The following is an 18,977-nucleotide window of genomic DNA, read 5'->3' on the forward strand; positions in this document are numbered from 1 at the left end:
TCACTCAAAAGACTGATACACAACTGGCTCCTTCTCTGCTTCATCATCACACAAGCTATGGTGGTCCTGGGAATCTTTGCCGCCCCCCCCCCCATTCCATCCTCTTGGCAGGTCCTTCCCACCAGATGCCAGTCCATCATAGACAGAAGGGCTTCTCTTGAATCAATGGGAAACGAAGCACTGGAGGCAGGAACCACTGCACAGAAGGGAAGCTTGGTGCACTGTTTCAAGAGGAGCCCCGGTCTGTCTAAGAGCCGAGCTACAAGTGACGCCTGACCCAGGTTGGACACTTGTCAGCTTCCCTCAAGTTTTGATGGGAAATGTAGGCACATCCTGGTCCTGCAGCTGTAATGGAGAGCCAAGCTGTACAACCAGGACACCTACATTTCCCATCAAAACTTGAGGGAAGCTGACAAGTGTCCAACCTGTGTCAGGCGTCCCTTGTAGCTTGGCTCTAAGAAACTGGTAACACTGGGAAAGGAGAGACGGCAGCTGGGTGACCTTCCTGGACCCATGGATGAAGGGGACAGGGAATCGGAGCAGGCAGGGAAGAAACAGGAGGTGGGAAATACAGGCTCCTTCCCAAGCAATAGGGCTTCCACGTTTTGTAAGGAGAGACGAGGAAGAGAGAGAAGTGAGGGAACAAACACTGTCCAAACAGAAATCAGCCCGAGAGGGTTTGCCATCTTAGCCCGACACTCTGCAGGAGAAGGCTGGGAGGTTAGAACAACCCTGGAGCAAGTCGAATCAAGCGGTCCCTGCAATGAACGGTTGGTTTAGACCCGGACTGTAGCAATGAATGGCGACAGTGGGTGGACCTACCCCTTTGACTTTGTTGCTGCAGCCCCGGCCAGCAAGACCAGCAATGCAGCAGGGGTGCTTGGCTCCTCTTGCCCCTGGCTGCCAGGAGCCCTGCAGAGCAGCAATCCAGCCCACGAGGAACCTTCCCAGTTAGTTCAAGGGTCAGCCTGCCCTTCCCAGTGTTCAAACTGGACTAGCGGCTTCTAGAGACAGAATTCAGAGGGCTGATCAATTCCCTGCATGGCGAGCCAAACCAGTCCATGGATTTTGAGGCATTACTAGCATCCTATGAATTACCCAAGCCCAGCTCTGGATGAACGAGATGGTGTGACTCAACCCATTTTTCAAAAGCCTGAAACGCCGAGCCACATCAAAGGCCTTATGATGAGACATCCGCAGAACTGACGTGGCATGCCCAAAGCCATGGAAAAGGACGACCTGTCCGACAATAGTTGTGTGCATTTGCTCTTGCCTGTATCCGTTGTGGACACGTGGCAGTTTTACACTCCACAGTTAATTCAGCTAGCAACTCTAGTTAAGAACTAGTCAAGCACAATGAAGGGACAGAACTTGGTTGAGGAGAAAGACCAGAATGAAACTGAAATGACAAAGCCGATAACAGAAGACTTTTTTTCAAGCAACACAGGGGAAAGGACGTCTGTTGACCTTTCTGCTTAAAAGATCCAGAGGGGTTATAGCCGTGTTAGTCTGTAGTTGCAAAATAGTAAACAGTCCAGGAGCACCTTTAGGAATAACCAACTCATTTGTAGCATAAGCTTTTGAGAACCACAGCTCTCTTTGTCAGATGCAACAGCTCTCTTTACAATTTCTGCTTTAAAGCGTCTCTTCTGCTACTTGGTGTGGCATTAAACAATATTCTAGAGCAGCGCTTTGGAGACTGGGCAGCTCTAAGGCTGCAGCTTCACGCACATCGATTTGGGAACAGGTCCCACTAAACTCAGTGGAACTGAGATCTGAGTAAATCAGGTTCTCAGCATCATTGTTGTGCACTCCCAGAGACTCCAGGGAAGACATCCCGTGAAAGAAACCATTTCAACTTGTTTGCTAAAAGGGGGCAAAACCTGAGCTTAGAACAAGGGTTGGGCCACCCACCTGCCTTCTCCAAAACCCCCTCCCCCAGGCATAATCTTTCATGCCTCTTTCCCAAAGAAGCAGAGCTATAGGGAGGGAAGGGAGGAGCTGCAGCAGACATCCCAACCTCTCCCGTTATCAACAAACAGCAGTGTAGGCAGGAGCTTTCCTAAACCTCAGGGCCCAGTGTGCACAGACCCCTCCCACAGAAAGGGTCCTGCTTTGTTCCCTGCTATGCACTGTCAGCAAGGCAGCTATGCCCAGGCAGAAGAAGTGGGGTGCCGGAAGCACATTGGCTCAGGAAGCCCAGCCCCCCCCCAGTCTCCGCTAGCCTGCCTCTTCCCAGACATCATTTCCTGCGTGTTGCAGCCCCTGGTGAGAACTTCACTGGGAATCGCTGCATCACACCCAGGCCCCACTCAGACCACCACCTGGCACTTCTTCCCTGATTCTCGGATCTCTGCCTCGCCACAGATCTGGTTGGCTCACTTGCCAAGTGATGGAGTCACTTGCCACTGCTCATCTCTCTTCTTCAGCCCTCACCTGTGATGAGCTTTTCTGCCTTGGCTGCAGATCTGAGCTCAGGAACATTTATGCGGGTTCAAGTAATGGGGAGCCTGGCAACAGAAAACGCTGTGCTTTTCCCTAGTCATTGCCTACACCCAAGCCCGAAGGAGTGCAAGAGATACTGTTTCAGCTGGAACAGCTGCGTGTTGTTTTGCTGGGGTAATGACAAAGGAATTAACAGCGCAATCCTAGCCGGAGTTACTGAAGCCTAAGCCAATTGAAGACAAAGGGCTTAGACTTAGGTAGCTGTTCTTAGGATTGCACTCTAAATCACTGAGGAGCAGAATGTCAAAGATGAACCTACTCTTAATAGAAGGTGAGAAGGCGCATTTCTCCTTGAGCACTGCAGCCTGGTTGGCAAGGGTTGTGAAAGGACCTGAGGACCCCTGGGGTTTGTGGGCTCAGGGTTCCTGCTTCCGGGCAAACAAGCGGTTGGGGTGCTGTGTCAGAGACAAAGCCTGCACAGTATCCATGCCAAGGATCAAGAACCGTCTCCCGACAGCTCCTGGAGATGGTCACCACATGTAGGAGCTGGCCCTCCTCAGTTCTTGCCTCTTTCTATCCACCACATTCACACAATCAGGGGCTCCATCTTAAAGTCATCCAAAATAACTTCCGCTCTGGGATCCTTAAACTTGGTCTGCACACACAGGAAAAGAAGGTCGCGGAGTGCTCAGGTGGTCGACGGGCCCTACTGCGTGGAGGGCACTTCTCAAAGTTCCCCAACCTGAGTAATGCCCTATGCAGCAGGTGAGGGGCCAGGTTAGAACCTTTCTTCCTGATGTTTTTTGAGTCTCTCTACAAGAAACACCTCGGCGCATGTTGGTCAAGTGTAGGGAGACACAATGTTAGCCAGGAAGCGTAGTTTAAAAAGACAGAGCCTGTGGAGATCACTCCTAAGAGGGTTTGTCAATTTCATCTTCACTTCCCAGAAGGCTCTGTCAATTTCCCCTCTCCAGTCTAAAACTGTGTGGGATGGCAACCAGAGGACAGCGAGGAATGAAAATGGGCTGGAGCTGCCTTCCAGAGCCGGGCTTGGACCTGAAGAGGTTATAATGGGCTGAAGTTTCCCTTCTGGCATTTCACAGCCCCTTCACACAGCTCCAGTATAGAACAAAGCCTTTGCCCTGCCGCCAGCTCTGTCTTTTTAATCTACCCTTCCTGGCTACTATTGCCTCTACCAACATGTGTTCTTCACATATCAGATGTCTCATGTAGAGAGACTCTTTTCATTGGCCAGGAGTTTCATTTGCAGGGAGAATTGCAAATGGGCAGCATGACAGACACAGTCTCTTTTATTCTGCTTTGTGCATAATGTCTCATCAAATGCCTGGTCAAATGTCTTGTGCCCACCATGTCCCCATGGGTTCCATCGCAGTTGTTTGAGAATCTCTGCCTTATTTCCACTCTTAATAGGAAGCGTGCCACTGCCTGAGCTTCACAGAGGATACACAGAAGCTGCTGCAGTTTATGCGTCAAAAAGCCGTAGCACAAATCGCGTTTCTTGCCCACTTTCCTTGGAACAAATGAATCTCAAGCCCTCAGCATCTGCACTGCACAGGGTATTGGCAAACCCAACATGCTGCACTCAGTTCTAGAGGGAATGGCACCTTTTTAGGTGGTGTGGCAGAGGGCAGGATCCAAACCGATTCTGAAAGTTGAGATGTCCACGAAGAAGGCCTCGCTTACTGTGGCTTGGCAAAGATCATGTTACAGCAAAACATGTGAGAAAGCCATTCCTCAGTTAACAGTTAACAACGTAAGAAAGTCCTCGCTGAACAATGTAAACAAAGTCCTTATCAATAACAGAAAAAATTCCATTGGTTTTATCCATGGAGGATCAGGGCCCCATACTACCCCTTCTTTTACGGCTGCCTCTTGCTTTTTTTTGCTTGTGTCCTGTTGTCATCTTGGAAGCTAATATAGGATAGGCATTACTTGGAGGGACACTGAAATACTATTCTTTAAAGCTGTCAGATTTGGGATAGCCATTTGAGGTTCCAACAGAAGCAGCTCCTCCCAGCTTCCCTCCTATAGCTTTTGGTTTGGGTTTGAATGCAAGTCCATCCAATTCCTTCTTGGTACATAATTAATTCCTTGCCGATTTCTGTCTATCTATGGTTTCTCAGCCTGTTGGAGGTAGTGCCACAAGGTCTCGGAGCAGAGCAGATGAACAATGGCCAAAGGGAAAGAAACGAGGGATACAATCAAAGCATGAGAGACAATTTAGCTAGCTAACCAAACAGAGATGAGTGGGGCAGACCTGTCGTTCATTGCATCTGACGCACTCCATTTATATATTACCTCTTTGCAAGAAACATTTTTTTAAAAAAGCCATATACATATATTGTGTGATAAACAACCAGGACTCTCAGTCTCAAGGAAAATTCGGGTCCGTTTCGCCTTCTGTTTGTTTCCAAAAAGCCTAACCTCAGCCAGGCTCCGTGGATCAGGTCTTCCCTTCTGAGCCACTGGCGGGCAGATGTGCAGCCACACAGCGACTGGGTGGGCCAGTGCTGAGGAGGGGAACAGCCCCTGCAGCCTCTCCCTCCTCCGTGCTTTCAATCACAAACGAGGCTGCAAGGGAGGAAAGAAACAGATGCCAGGGGGTGCAGCTCCAGTCCCGGAAAGATGACGGCAAACAACTCAGATCCTTTCGCTAGGCAAATTCCTAGCAAGGGCTCCAGCCTGGTTTGGTGACGGAAGGAGGCCCAGCTGCTCTGGCACAGGCAGCAACCCGACTGCCGGCTCGTTCCTCTCTCACCCCTGCACGGAGCCTCGGTAAAATGCAAAGGTCAGTGTCATCATGTCAGCCTGCGGGAGGTGCGGAGGCCTTTCTCTGTAAAACATTTCCCATGGAGGGTGTTTTACAGGCTGGTTCCAGGACACGGATGCCCATCTTGTGCCACTTCATTGGGACAGGAAGAATGGCAACAGAGCGCCAAAGGGAAGGCACAGGAGGGGCCGGGAGAGTCTTGACAGCCAGCCTATCGGGCACGCACCGGTGCTCAAGAAGACCCTGTCTGCCAACACCAGAGCCTGCCTTGGGCAAAGTAAAGCGCTGTTTGTTCCTCTGACTGACCATTCGCCGAGATCACTGGCAGAGCCCCCCCCCCAGCCTCCTTTTAAATGGAGACACCAAAACCAGAACTCAGGACCAGCATGCAATGCGCCAGCTCCAGCACCTCTGATAGGGTTGCCAACTCCGGGTTGGGAAATTCCTGGAGGTTTGGTGGAAAAGCTCGGGGAAGGCAGGGTTTGGGGAGGAGAGGGTCTAATGCCATATAATACCCCCACGGGTATAATGCTATAGAATCCATCCTCCAAAGCTGCCATTTCCTCCAGGGGAACTGATCTCTGTAGTCTGGAAATCAGTTGGAATTCTGGGAGACCTCTCCTCCCTCCCCCCCTCCCAAAGTTGGCAAGTTTTCTGTTCAGAATGCCACCAAACCTGCAATCCAGGAAAGTTACTTGGCCTGTGGAGCGGCAGAAACAGAACTTTCTGCTGTCAATTAAACACATCCCTTCCTTGCAACTTCCAGTTCCACTCTACTGTGATGCTGCTGAAGGCATGGCTGCCCTAGAAGGGATGCTACTGGAAAACCGATATGGAGGCCAGAGGCCCAACCCTTTCCTTCGCCTCACCCAGGACAGCTCTTGGGAGATTGCTCCTTCCCTTCTTGAGATCAACAGCAAACTTCCCTCGACTTTTACGGTACAGGATCCAGCCCTTATGGCTTCTGGTGTGGGAACTGACCAGTGGAAGGGGCATCGGTGTAAACCCCATTCTTGGACTTCCCTCCCTCTCCCAGCCTTCTTTGCCTGCTGGATGAGAAAGCTCAGCAAGGGCTGCAGGATGGAAACCACACTGCACATCTCAAGAGATGGCAGGCCCTGGACAAACAGTCTGCCTTCAGGACGCTCCACCACAGAGCCCACCTTGAACAAACAACCACTTAACAACAACATCCCTCTGTCTGTGGGCAGGCCACCCAACTTGGGCCCAGGCCAAGAACGGACCCACTTCCATTTTGGTGAACATCAAACCAAGGAAGGGCATCTTGTCCATGGCTGTGAGGCCTCCGATGTGGGGAAAATAAGATGGAACCCAGAAAGGAAGCCGCCGACCCCGCGCCTGCCACAAATGCCTCTTTTTCACGAGGCAACACTGAACTGGACATCGAGGATGAAAAGAGCAGGAGGGGGAGGGAGAGAAAGGAATGAGAAACCCAACAGCGCCGCAGTGCCCGCTGGCAAGCTGCCCCAGTGATGGAACTGTCCATGCTTTCTTCTTCAAAAGAAAGGAAAAGCCAAACCAAGCATGAAGTTCTTGGGATGCCAGGAAATGGTACCTCCTCGCAAGCACCTTGAAAGCCTGTTTCCTAACCTTCCCACACATCAGTGGCTTATCTTGTTTTGTTAATATTATTATTTGGCAAACGTCTCTTTTTATTATCATCGTCGTCATTTTTGGACCTCTGCAAGTACTATATACATTCACATTAAAGGTACAATATCAAGGCCCTGAGCCCCTGGCTGGGCAGTCTGTTCGGTTGCCCCCTCCCTGCTGCCGGGCCCCTTCCCCATATTGCACACCCGTCCTCAGTGTTTTGTACAAGGATGCATGATAACGCGACAAATCAACACCGCTGTCTCCTCCTTCTTCTCTAAGGACAAGCATCTGTTGGTTTCCTCCCAGAAACAATTGCAAAACCTGATGGGAATGGAAGACAAAAGGGAAACACCAAACCCCAAAACCAAAGGGAGAGGGGGGAAAGAAAAGAACCTTACGGAGATATTTTGCCAGGAGACATTGGAAAGACACGACAGGAGAGCCAGGGGTATCTACAGGCCTTCAAAACAGTCTTCAGAGGAGAAGGGGGCGTGAAATGTTTCTTTTGAGTCTTGTGGCTGTTTGGAAGAAGTCAGGATGGCACGCACAAGAAACTGCCCAGGGTTTGGTAGGTTATGGAAAGCAGAGAGAGGTAGTGGCAGAGAATGCCAGGCAGAGAAGCCGGGCACAGTTACTTTCTGCTCCTGTTCGGAAAAACAGCCGAGAACAGGCAGAAGAGAATCACAGGTTTTTCTGAAAGAGCGCTCTCTCTGGAACAGGCAGGGCAGGTGTGTAGGTGGCCGCTTAATTTCTTTTTTTAATGCTCCTTGAGAGAGAAAAAATGCAACAGATTTATAATCCACCAAGGGGGGGAGCTCAGAGAGTCACTTCTGCCTCACACACACAAACACGCGCTCGCGCACACACACAAAAGTGGTGGATTTTTTTTTTGTGTTTTTGCTTTATTCTACGAAACAATTCTTTCGATCCCACAGATGCAGTCTGTCCTCCTTTGAGGATACATCAGAACAGCGAAGGTCCAGCACCCCAATGGCCCCCCACCCCATCCAAGAACGCAAGGAGTTGAATTCCACCAGCGTTGCCATCCACAGAAAGCCGCCAATCGGCCGGACCTGCAATGCGTTATTCCTCGGTTTGCTAAAGACATAAATAAATAAAAGCCCCCAAAAATGAGGAGAAAGAGAAAGAAGGAACCAACCAAACAAAAAAAGAAACTTTGGCAGTGGAAAAAAAGTTTGGATTTTTTTTTCTCGGTTTTTGGATTTCCTTTGGAGCAGAGGTGAAACTGGTATCTTCTTGGCTAGCTAGCAAGGTAGTTTATAGGTCAGCTTCCATCACTTGGTTTTGTTGTGTTCTTTTTGGATTCTTCTCTTTTCTGTTTTACTTAAAGCCAAAGAGGTTGATGTTTTTATTGTTTATTTTTATTTCTTTATTTTTTTACAAAAAAGAAAAATCTTGCTTCTTGTAACTGAAATCCTGTTTATTTTTTCCTGCCTTCTCCCCTTCTCCTTTCACAGAAGGGGGTTCACGTCTTCACTTCCCCACACGCATCTCCAGAAGAAGGGAGACAGGACTACTCTTTGTGTTTTCCTTTTCTCCCCCTCCCACCATGAGTCGAGATGCTTGCAGATAAACTCCTCATCCAAAAAAAATATCAGAAATTCCCCCAAATCATATCGGTAAGAATTAGAATAATAATTCAAAGCAAAACCGACGAGTGAACGGAGAAGGTTGCTAATCGCCTTAACTCCACTTAAAGCCCAGGTTTGAGAATTCGTGAGGATTTTGTGTGAGAGAGAGAGGTCGTTTTGGAGGTCAAATACGTGTCAGGTAGCTGAGGATTTGCATTGAATGCAGTTTTTTTCATTTGGAGAGAAACATTAGCAGCAGTTGGTGGTAAGTGTCTCTGTTTCCTTTCCTTTCTGCCTGCTTAGCGGGATGCTGTGTCCAGAGGAGCTGGCGTTGCCGGTGTGCCAGAACGCGAGGCAGTGGCTGAGCCGCTGTCACTGGGGCTCCCTGCCACGGCCACGCTGGTGACGGAGGTACTTGCAGCCGCCGTGTCTGGCTGAGCTGATGCCACGCCCAGCCCTGCCCCGCCCGAAGAGGCTGCCCCTGTTGGGCCTTGGAGGCCTTGCAGAGTCTGCCCACAGACGTGGTGGTGTTTCTCCCAATCTTTGTGTTGGCAGAAGGAGCCGCAGTAGCGCGCCGTGTTGCATCCGCTGCAGGTCTCGCTCGCCTTGCGGCCACAGTTCCAACAGCTCTGCAGGAGAAGGCGAAAGCACACAGGTCAGCGTGGATGGAAAGAACGTCTCCGCCAGGGCCGCAAGGACAGGCTCTCCCTTGGCGGCACTCGCAAGGGGCTTGGGTCCAGAATGCTCTCAGTTACGGAACGGGAGGGGCCAGCAAGATCCCTCCGAGTCACTACTGTTTCCTGCCCACTACTCTGGTGCCAATCTCCAGGTTTTGGGAGAGGGTGTCACTACCTCACTGGAGTCCTCCTGCTGGTTAATAATGGTCAGCGCGTCCTCAGAGGCCTGGCGCTTGGCCTCGGCCAGGGCCCGCTCCATCTTGGCCCGCTCCGTAGTGATCAGCTCGTGGGCTTTCCGCTCTGCGTCGGACACGGCCTTCTGGAGCTCAGAGACAGCCTGCCGCTTCACCTCATTCACGGCTTCTTCTGAAAGGAAGAGCACAGGGAAAGGCGCACCTCATGCAGGGGATGCGAGCTGAGGACTGGCGCACAGCTGCAGTGAGCAGCCACTACTGTAGGCAAACACATCCGGTCAAGAGCAAGGCTACCCACACGCAGGTTCATTTCGACCCCTGTCCACAGGCGGAAGCCCCAACCTGTTTCCTAACTGGGAAGGCCTGGCTAGCATCAAGGAACCCCACTTCCCTCTACTGCTCTCAGGATTTCTCAGACCCCCTTGCTTTCTAAGAACAGAAGTTAAATCCTCCCTGGACAGTCTGGTTGGCAGCCAATCATTGCCATTTTTTGCCATCTCCCCAGCCCAAGAAGCTTATCCTTACAACACCCCTGCAAAGCAGGTTAGGCCAAGGCCACGCAGAAAACTCTGAAGCTATGCAGAGACTGGAATTCTGCACCCACCTCCAATCTAAAAGATAACATTTTATCTGCTGCACACAACATTCAGAGGTAACCTGAACACGCAGCAGGACATGAGAACCAGAGGGAGCCAGCACTGCGCATCATTCAAGACCTTTGTGTGGCACGATAACTTGGAGGCAGCCTACGTTGGCAAGATGCTCTGCCGGAGGCGGCAGTACTTGGCTGCTCAGATTAGTATGGATTCAGCAACGCCCTGCATTGCTCATGTCCAGCCCCAGCCACGGACCACTGGAGGTCAAGGAAAGAAAAAAAGCCTTCCCCTCTTCCCATCCAAACTCACCAGCTTTCCTCCAGATTTCTTCAGGCATGTAACCAGAGAGGGTTGGCCTGGACCCAAACTCACGGTGAGCATCTGGAAGGAGACAGGGGGAGGAAAGAGACACCCAGACCCATCAGGCAACTGCAACAGAGCTTGGAAGAACCCTTTGCAATGAGCGGCAAGGGGCCCCCTGGCGCTTTGGCACGCAGTTACCTGCCTCCTAGACACAAGAAAGGCCCAGACAAGGCGCCCAAGACCTCTGTGAAGAGCTGGGGGCCCACAGGGAAAGGAAGGGCCCATTTGTGGAGGAGGGGGGCGGAGGATCTAACTTTGGGAAGAGCAAAGACTGGACCTGAAGCACCCCCTCCTTCACCCACGTCTCCCAGTGGATTGGAAAGTGGGCTCACCACTGGGTTGAGACCTTCAGTCGTACCAGGTCCAGGTTGGGAAATTCCTGGAGATTTGGGGGGTGGAGCCTGGAGGAGGTAGGGTTTGGGGGGGGGAGAGGCCTCAGCAGGGTATAATGCCACAGAGTCCACCCTGCAAAGCTGTCCGTTTCTCCAGGGGAACGGATCTCTAAGGCCTGGAGATCAACTGTAACTCTGGGAGGTCTCCAGCCACCACCTGGAGTATGGCAAGCCTAGCGAGGAGCCAGCCCCACCTGCCCCTGGCCACGGGCCTCCTGCTGCCACCTCGTTCCACGCTGTGCAAGCCCCGCCTCCCCCTTGCCCCTGTACCTAGAGGGGGTGTCTCTGTGTTCACGGAGCTGTTGTGAGGGCGGGTAGCAGGGCTGGACCCCTTCTTCATGTCCTCCACGTCACTGTAACGGCGGATCCAGTGGTTGAGCTCCTCGCGGTCTGCCTCCTGGCAGCGGCGCAGCACGGTAAGTGACCGGCGCGTTTTCTCCACCATGTCCATAATGCAATTCAGCAGCTGCTGGGGAGAAGCCACCATAAGATCTTGGGTAGCCGGGGATTATGGGTCACTCTAAACCTCACCCTCTGACAGCTCTGGCCAGTGCCAGCCTCCATTCCCCATGTGTAAGAATGGCCTACCTCACAGGGTTGGGCTGAAGACCAGTGAGAAATAAAAGTCAATGTGAGTGTTTCTCCCGTCTCTCTCACCTCCCATCCCAGTAGCTTTGATTGTACTTTCAATGTGGTGGCCAAATTGTGATGCTGTGTGTGTGTGAGAGAGACAGACAAAATGCTGACGAGATTCTCAGCACATGGAATCTGTGTAGAGATTATCTAAACTTGAAAAGATTCTTTCTATCCTAAGGTAAAAGGTTAAGGTAGTCCCCTGTGCAAGCACCGAATCATTACTGACCCATGGGGGGACGTCGCATCACGACATTTTCTTGGCAGACTTTTTATGGGGTGGTTTGCCGTGGCCTTCCCCAGTCATCTACACTTTACCCCCAGGAAACTGGGTACACATTTTACCGACCTTGGAAGGATGGAAGGCTGAGTCAACCTTGAGCCGGCTGCCTGAACCCAGCTACCGCCAGGATCGAACTCAGGTCGTGAGCAGAGCTTGGGCTGCAGTACTGCCACTTACCACTCTGTGCCGTGGGGCTCTTTTTTTTTACTATCCTCTTAAGCACAATGTTTTTTCTACCGTGGCCAGCTGTGATTCCCTACCACCCAGTTTTCCAGCCAAGACGGGAAGTGAATGGAACTCCCTTTCCAGGAAGGAAATAAGATTAGATGGATACCCCCTCTGAGCAACAGGTGGCAATAAGAGCGCCCTCATGGTACGGGCATTCTTCCCTGACTGGCACATGGCCAGTTCAGATGTCCCTCTCCCTGATCCCAGCTAGCAATAGGCTTCCTCGGCCTCCAAAAGGCACAACAGGGTTTGATACGTACATTGTTGAGGTGCTTCCACTCCTCAGCCCATTCTCTGTCCGTCAGCCTGTGGTCGATCACTTCCTCTTGCCGAGAACTATGCACAGCTAAGGGGGGGGGGGAAACATTTTGTCAGAAGGCCACAGTATATCCCTTGCATTGGCATCGGACTTTTGAGAGACGGTGGGAGCAGCTGAATATAAGAGCAGGATTGCGGGGGGGAACCTGTCTTTGCTAAGGTTCTCGGGAATGAAATGTGCACAGCGTGGCTTCTCAGTAAATAGCTCGCTAGATGTCTCATCTCAAAGAAAACATTCCAAAACTGCGCATCGCTTTTGGAATTCTGTTAGACATCACGACGGCGTCAAACTGACTTTTTCTTCTAACACTAGCTTATATTGGGGCAGTGTAATCAATGAGCTGATTAACCCATCTATCAAAACCCACATGGTCAAACAACTAAGGCTGAATAGCAGGTTACAAAAGAGTTGAAAGTGAATTGAGAGAGTCATCAAACACACCCAAAGGGGAATTTCTTTTGTCCTACTGATTCCTCTGGTCAAACTATATTAAAAACAAAATTAAAACTCTGCAAAAACCAGTTTACTAAAGTCAAACTCTCTGATGAGTGTATTTATTTACCCTATGGCATTTTTTATGGAAACGTCCTCGACGCTGTATGGAAATGTCCTTGATACTGAGTGTACTAATCTCACACTGTGTCATCCGCCTCGAGTCTCAGCGAGAAAGGCGGACTATAGGTGGCATAATTAAATGAAATCCCACTAGCAAATTCCAGAAGGGTAATTGATCTTCTCTTTCAGCCAAAGCGTCAAAGAGTCCTGTGGAACCTTAAAACAGATGCATTTATTGGGGCAGATGTGTTTGCGGACCAAAGGCCCAGTTCGTCAGAAGAACCACCATGAGCCCCTCCTCATTCTGCGTTTGGGGAAAGAAGTGTGGCCTGTTTCTCGTCTAAAAGGCTTTATGTTTGATCCAAATGTGGAGTTTGAAATGCCATACCTCCTATCGGCTCATCCTGCAGAGAACACACCCTGGGTGGAAAGCCTCGGCCTGCTTTTCTCTGTGGCCACTGCCCCCCGCCCAATAACACATACCTTTACAACTGCGCCCCCTACCACCACTCAGTTTAAAAAAGACCCCTTCCCATGTCTCGTGTTCTCGGGGTGAGGCTGTGGCTCAAATCTCAAGCCCCAGCTTTGGACGCCGAAGGTGCCAGGTTCAGTCCCAGTGGCATTCCAGTTACAAGCATCTGGGAGCAGGTGAAAGGAAAACGACCTCCACTGCAGGGCCCTTGGAAAGAGGAACCAGGGCTGCCCTCGATGGACCAGCGGTCTATGTCGGTGGAGGTCTGCATCCTTTGCGTTCGCCCGCCCCTTGAGCCCACTCACCAGCTTGCCGGTGGCGTTCCCGAAGCTCCCGAGGGTCGGGGTGCCGATAGGTGTCCCGGTAGTGGTGTGCTATGGCCATGTCTTCGAGGCGGTAGTGCTGGGGAGGAGGCGGAGTAGGGTGGGGCAGCCCGTTGGGCTGAGGGCCGAGCCCGTTGCTGGGACTGTAGCGCTGGGCAGGGCTCATGGTGCAGGGCCTTTTGCTGAGGTGTTCTGGGTGCAGAGGGTCCCGCTCCAAGCCATTCTCTTTGGTCCTGTTCCATAAAAAGGGGGAAATGTGACACAGATTCTCCAGGGCTGGCCGCCTTCCCTTAGCATGCAGCCTAGCTCACTCCTGAGACGAAGGGAAGCAGCGATGTTCGGCAGCAGTCCACAACAGCCAGAGATACTTTTTCGAGGCAAACATAAAAAGGCAATGCGAAACACCATCAGGTCCGAATGCTGACTCAGGGGCCCTTCTGCTTCATTGGCAGTAGCTGCCTGCTCAGGGTGTGTACAGGACAAAAGGCAGCCTGCACAGGAGGCGCAGGGAAATCTTTGGCCGCCTGCAAGCGGAGGTTGCGTGAAACCAGCCCTCCTTTCTTCCCTTAGCCTGATGGCTCAACTAAGGATCTTGGTTTCTTTTTTGTTTCTGCAAATACAATCTCCTGGATTGCTTTATCAAAGAGAACAGCGTGGGAAGCAGAGCCGGCCTGTCTTTTAGGCAGGCAATTGACTACGGCGTCAGAGCAGTGCCGGTCCTGGAGCTGTGCCACAAAATGCCCCTCTACCCCTAGTGTGCATTTTCCCGGGTGCATCCTCCAGTTGGGCTGGCAGATGTGTCCTGGGTGTCTGTGCCTCCCAGAGGAGTTAACCGTGTTAGTCTGTAGTCGCAAAATAGTAAAAAGTCCAGTAGCTCCTTTAAGACTAACCAACTTTATTGTAGCGTAAGCTTTCGAGAACCACAGCTCTCTTTGTCAGATGCATCTGAGGAAGAGAGCTGTGGTTCTTGAAAGCTTACGCTACAATAAAGTTGGTTAGTCTTAAAGGTGCTCCTGGACTCTTTACTACTGTGCCTCCCAGGAGTGCACCGGCCTGATTTGGGTCATGGCCACAGCCTGCAGGGAAGGGGTGCTTGTGCCTCCCTCTTGTGTGCTTCTCCCAATCTGAAACAGCCCTGGTGGGGACACCATTTGCCCAGCTGGGGGTTCTGCCCACACTGGTAGGCTACACACAACCCTCAGGAAAGGGGCAATAGGGGGAGGCTTAATAATTCTTTACCGCGCGCTGTGGTCCCAATCTGAACTGGACTTGTGCATGCCAGGGAGGCGCAGATGCCCAGAACAGGTCTGCTAATCCCACCTGGGGACGCACTCAAGAAAAATGTATCGTGTGGTTAAGCCATAGCAGAGTCCTGAGAGTGCTGATGGCGAGACGAGATCTCCATGAACAAGTCCTGCCAGCCCAGCACGCTGCCCCCGCCCCCCGCTCCTCCGCAGCACTGAAGTGGGCACCTGTCTGGCGTCCTCCTCTTCCCGCTTTCGTTGACCTCCAGCAGCAGTTCCGAGGAGTCGATGGGCGAGGAGGCGTTGGCATCCAGGAGCAGCTGCTCGTGCTGTGCCAGGTACTGAGCCGGCGTCTGCTTGGCCATACGGGCACAGTGAAGGAGCTCCCGCTGCAACAAGGGCAAATTGGCCTAGGAACAAGAGGCGGAGAAGGAGATGCACCCACCTGCACGGCACCTTTTCAAAGCAAGGTCCGGCCTTCATATGCGCTGGCCACACCGAATGTTTCTCACTCTCGGTTCAGTGCACCAATGCGTCAGTGAGCAAAACGGACCACTGGTTAAAAGTTTCTGACCTGGTCCGGTGGATAATGGGGCAACATGTAGTATTCCTTCCCTAGCCCTGTGCCTGGAGCAAATTTAAAGTCTCCTTTAAGACAGTTACTAAATTAAAATGTAATACTCCAAAGGAAGGGAGAGCATATCTGCACATACACTCATGTAAGCCTTTGAAAAAGAGAAAGAAGCGAGTTTCTCCTAGGACTGAAATTGACTATGTTAAGTCTGTTAATGCTAGGATGTTTTGGAGGTCTTTCATTCACAGGGTTGCCATAAGATTTGACAGCACATAGGACGCACAAGTGGGAATGTGTGCAACCTGGTCAGTTTTATATCTCCCTTGCACAGTATGGACTTTTGCAGGACTGCCTGCCATTTAGAACCAGGAGACAGAAGCGCTGGCCTTCTCTCCTGCGAGGAGGGTTCTGAGGCCTGCTTGCCATGACACCGAGAGTCTCTCTACATGAGATATCTGACATGTGAAGAACACATGTCAGGAGATGCAATGTTAGCTGGGAAGGGTAGTTTAAAAAGGCAGAGCTGGCGGCAGGGCAAAGGCTTTGCTCTACACTGGAGCTGTGTGAAGGGGCTGTGACATGCCAGAAGGGAAACTTCAGCCCATTATAACCTCTCCGTGTCCAAGGCTCTGGAAAGCAGCTCCAGCCCATATCTATTGCTCACTGCCCTCTGCCATCCCACACAGTTTTAGATTGGAGAGGTGAGATTGACAGAGCCTTTGGGGGTGGCGAAGATGAAATTGACAAACCCTTTGAGGAGCAATCTCCACCTGCTCTGTCTTTTAAAACTACACTTCCCAGCTAACATTGCATCTTCCTACACTTGACCAACACGCGCTGAGGTGTCTCATGTAGCAACCAGTCATTCTGTCTCTCAGCCCTACCTCCCTAACAATAGTTCTTGTTGCTGTGAAGGGACAGCAGAGGCGGTGAAACTCATCTTTGCCGTCCTGAGCGATAAAAATGACTCCAAGTAAATAGAGAAATCAAAATAAATCATGCAGCTAGCCAGCTGCTGAAACTGGATTAGGCCTTGGGGAGGCTGCTATCATTACTCCAGAAAAATAATGGCCTGTGTTTGTAGCCTTATCCGCTGGCCAAGGAATCCTGCCGCTCAGTTCCAGCGGATCCGTAACAGCCTAGTCCTCACACAAAGCCATTCCCATCTCAAATGCTCTTGCCTGTGTGCGGCGGAAAGTGTTTGTAAATAAGCTCCCTCGCCACAGCTCCCCCCCCATGAGTTTCTCACGAAGCTTCGACCCCGAGAAGAGCATCCACAGAAGCAGAAACGATTAAGCCGCCGAGCGGAGCTTTTGCTGTCAGCCAGGCCTGGTTTCCTATTTAGGCAGCTGATGGCCAGCCAAATCCCCATCTGTTGAGCATGTTGGAGCATGAGTTGATGAAATGTACCGCTGTGGAATCCAGGGCAGAAAACATCCCCTCCGCCCCCTCTCCTCTTTCTCTCACCTCCCCCCACATCTCAAGAAAGAAAAATAATAAAAAGAAATAAATAATGTCTCTGGGAAAGGCACGCCGGGGGCCGCCTGGTTGCAGTTAGTGTAATGAGAAGCATCTGGAGCCCTGGGTGGAAACAGCTGGCTGCAGGGTGCCGGGAACAGAACAGCCATGGAGGAGAAGGGGAGGTTTGTCAAAGAGCCCCTTTCTGGCTGGAAACAGCCCTGAATTTCTCTCACACTTAGCAGACTGGCAGGACGGCGCCAGATGGGCAGCCTGCCCCGAAACCTCCGCCAGGAAGCGCCGAAGCAGAGGGGAAGGGAGGGAACACAGAGCGGCCGGACTTTATTCAATGGATTGTGCTGCATCTGGCTTCTCAAGCCATGTGCAGAGGGCTTTTTTCTTCCAAGGGCTGCACCCTTGGCCCCCCCCCATCCCTCCTCCCTGAATGTGTGCTGCTTGAGCCATGAGTTATCCCCTTGGATAGCCCCCATAGCTTTCCCCACAGGGAACAATGGAGATTGGAGGTGGCTGGAGGCACCTTCATGAAACTTGGGGGGGGGGGGGGTGTCATTAGAGGAACAGTTAGAAGTAGATCCCCAGCAAATATGGTGAAATTCAGTCCAAAAATGCCCCCCCAGGCCCCCGGAAAGCCCTGAATCACATTTCCCATCGGAAATAATGGCCGAATTTTACCGAATTTGCCCTGTACTACCGAAGAAGATTTGAGCATGCCCAAAGAGAAGGTGCATCATGGGATACCATCCCTCATCTCGGAGGAACAGGGAGGAAACCTGTGCCAGTCCCTTCATGGCATCAACTGCCATGTGACTGAAAGGTGTGAGTGAACAGGCAAGTAATGGGGGAAACACGTGTAAGTGCAATCACCTGCTCTACAGGTGTAATTCGTCTGATGAAGTTCAGCTCAGAGAATCAGCCCTTTGTGGATGATCAGTGCTGGGGGCTGAGGGGGCACCCACTGGATTTGCCAAAAGCACTTTGCTCCAAGACTGTAAATGTACACACTTGAGCTCACTGAGAGATTAGGCTGCCAGCCTTGGCATAGAAAAGGGGTCTTGCAAGCATAGAATGGCTGTGCAAAGACCTCCCCGAAAGCCAGGACAGAAGTGAGCCAGCTCTGCGCCAGGCCAAGCAGAAGTCTGGTAAGAGAGCTACCTTTAAGAAGGGGATGACGAAGGGACGCAGTGGGAAGTTAGTGGCCTCCTGCAGCTTGGAGTGGAACTCTTCAATGGTCAGCGTCGAATTCTGCAAGGGAGAAACAGATAAGGATCAGCAGTGCTGGAGATGAAACCAACGTGGTGTTTATCCCCAGAGCTGTCGTGCATGTGTGCTCACAGCTGGGGTGGTTGGGTGCGGGGGGGGGGGGTCTCACACTTTTAACAGCAACATAGCAAAGGGAGGTCTTGCCAGGGGTGGGCCAGTTGTGTCCTGATGCAACATGGGGAAAGAGCAGCTGCCACTCTTGGAATTCTGTCCACCACCACCCCCGGAGATGAAAGGTACATGACCTCTCCCCCTCTTCACATGTTGCATGCATGGTAGCCATCCCTCCCAAAAGATGCCTGAAGGCGCAAGAGAAATCCACTCCCCTTCACAAACCTTGCTGTACAAAACAGCCCTAACCAAGGCACTGTATGCCTGGGGAAGAACCCAGTTACAGCTGTGGAATCCTCATAGGATAGCTGGCCACCACCAGAGGCATGCATGTTGAGAACAAAGCTCTTTTTTCTCTAGAGATCTGTGTTCAAAACCTGGTTGACATTGGCTTGCCTTATTGGTTGTTGAATGGATAACATCAAGATAATGTATGGGAAGCAACTTGCTCACCAGGAAGAACGGAGCATTGTTCTGAAGTTTAAATATCCCAGTGGAAAGCACTAGCCATCCTCAGGGAATTAGGGAGTTCCCAGTCTAGCATTTCCCTTGTACTGCTGATTCAAGAGCTGGAGTTGGGGCATCCCCAGGACAGAAAGAGCAAGCAGGTGAGAGGGACTGGTTAACATCCCCCCCCCCACACACACACCAATTCTTCTAGGAGGGAGCTCTGACCCTCGAAAGCTCATGCCTGGGAAATCTAGTCGATCTTTAAAGGTGCTATTGCACCCAGATGTTGGCCCTCCCCTGGCAATTTTAATTTTTTGCTTTCAAGTCCAACTCCCTTATGTTTGCTGGAAACCTGGGGAAAAGAAACAGGGTGGGGGCA

At 51.5% G+C, this 18,977-nt stretch overlaps 1 protein-coding gene across 6 annotated transcripts in view; it reads right to left on the minus strand.

The window, feature by feature from the left end:
- Window positions 1-451: 451 nt before the first annotated feature.
- Window positions 452-18,977, minus strand: part of CBFA2T3 (CBFA2/RUNX1 partner transcriptional co-repressor 3) — a 57,507-nt gene continuing 38,981 nt past the window's right edge. For 2 of the 6 annotated variants that reach the window (XM_055000306.1, XM_055000301.1), the window contains 8 exons: window positions 17,930-18,019; window positions 14,953-15,134; window positions 13,463-13,713; window positions 12,072-12,157; window positions 10,938-11,133; window positions 10,222-10,293; window positions 9,298-9,488; window positions 452-9,074 (listed from right to left, as the gene is read on the minus strand). In XM_055000306.1, the coding sequence (XP_054856281.1) occupies window positions 8,745-9,074; window positions 9,298-9,488; window positions 10,222-10,293; window positions 10,938-11,133; window positions 12,072-12,157; window positions 13,463-13,713; window positions 14,953-15,134; window positions 17,930-18,019 (1,398 nt within the window). In that variant the 3' untranslated portion in view covers window positions 452-8,744. Of the gene's footprint in view, window positions 9,075-9,297; window positions 9,489-10,221; window positions 10,294-10,937; window positions 11,137-12,071; window positions 12,158-13,462; window positions 13,714-14,952; window positions 15,135-17,929; window positions 18,020-18,977 lie in introns of all 6 variants that reach the window. The other 4 variants (XM_055000304.1, XM_055000300.1, XM_055000303.1 and 1 more) reach the window with 3 other exon arrangements.

This window comes from Eublepharis macularius, chromosome 16 (genome assembly GCF_028583425.1).
Source record: "Eublepharis macularius isolate TG4126 chromosome 16, MPM_Emac_v1.0, whole genome shotgun sequence".
NCBI classification, from domain to species: domain Eukaryota; kingdom Metazoa; phylum Chordata; class Lepidosauria; order Squamata; family Eublepharidae; genus Eublepharis; species Eublepharis macularius.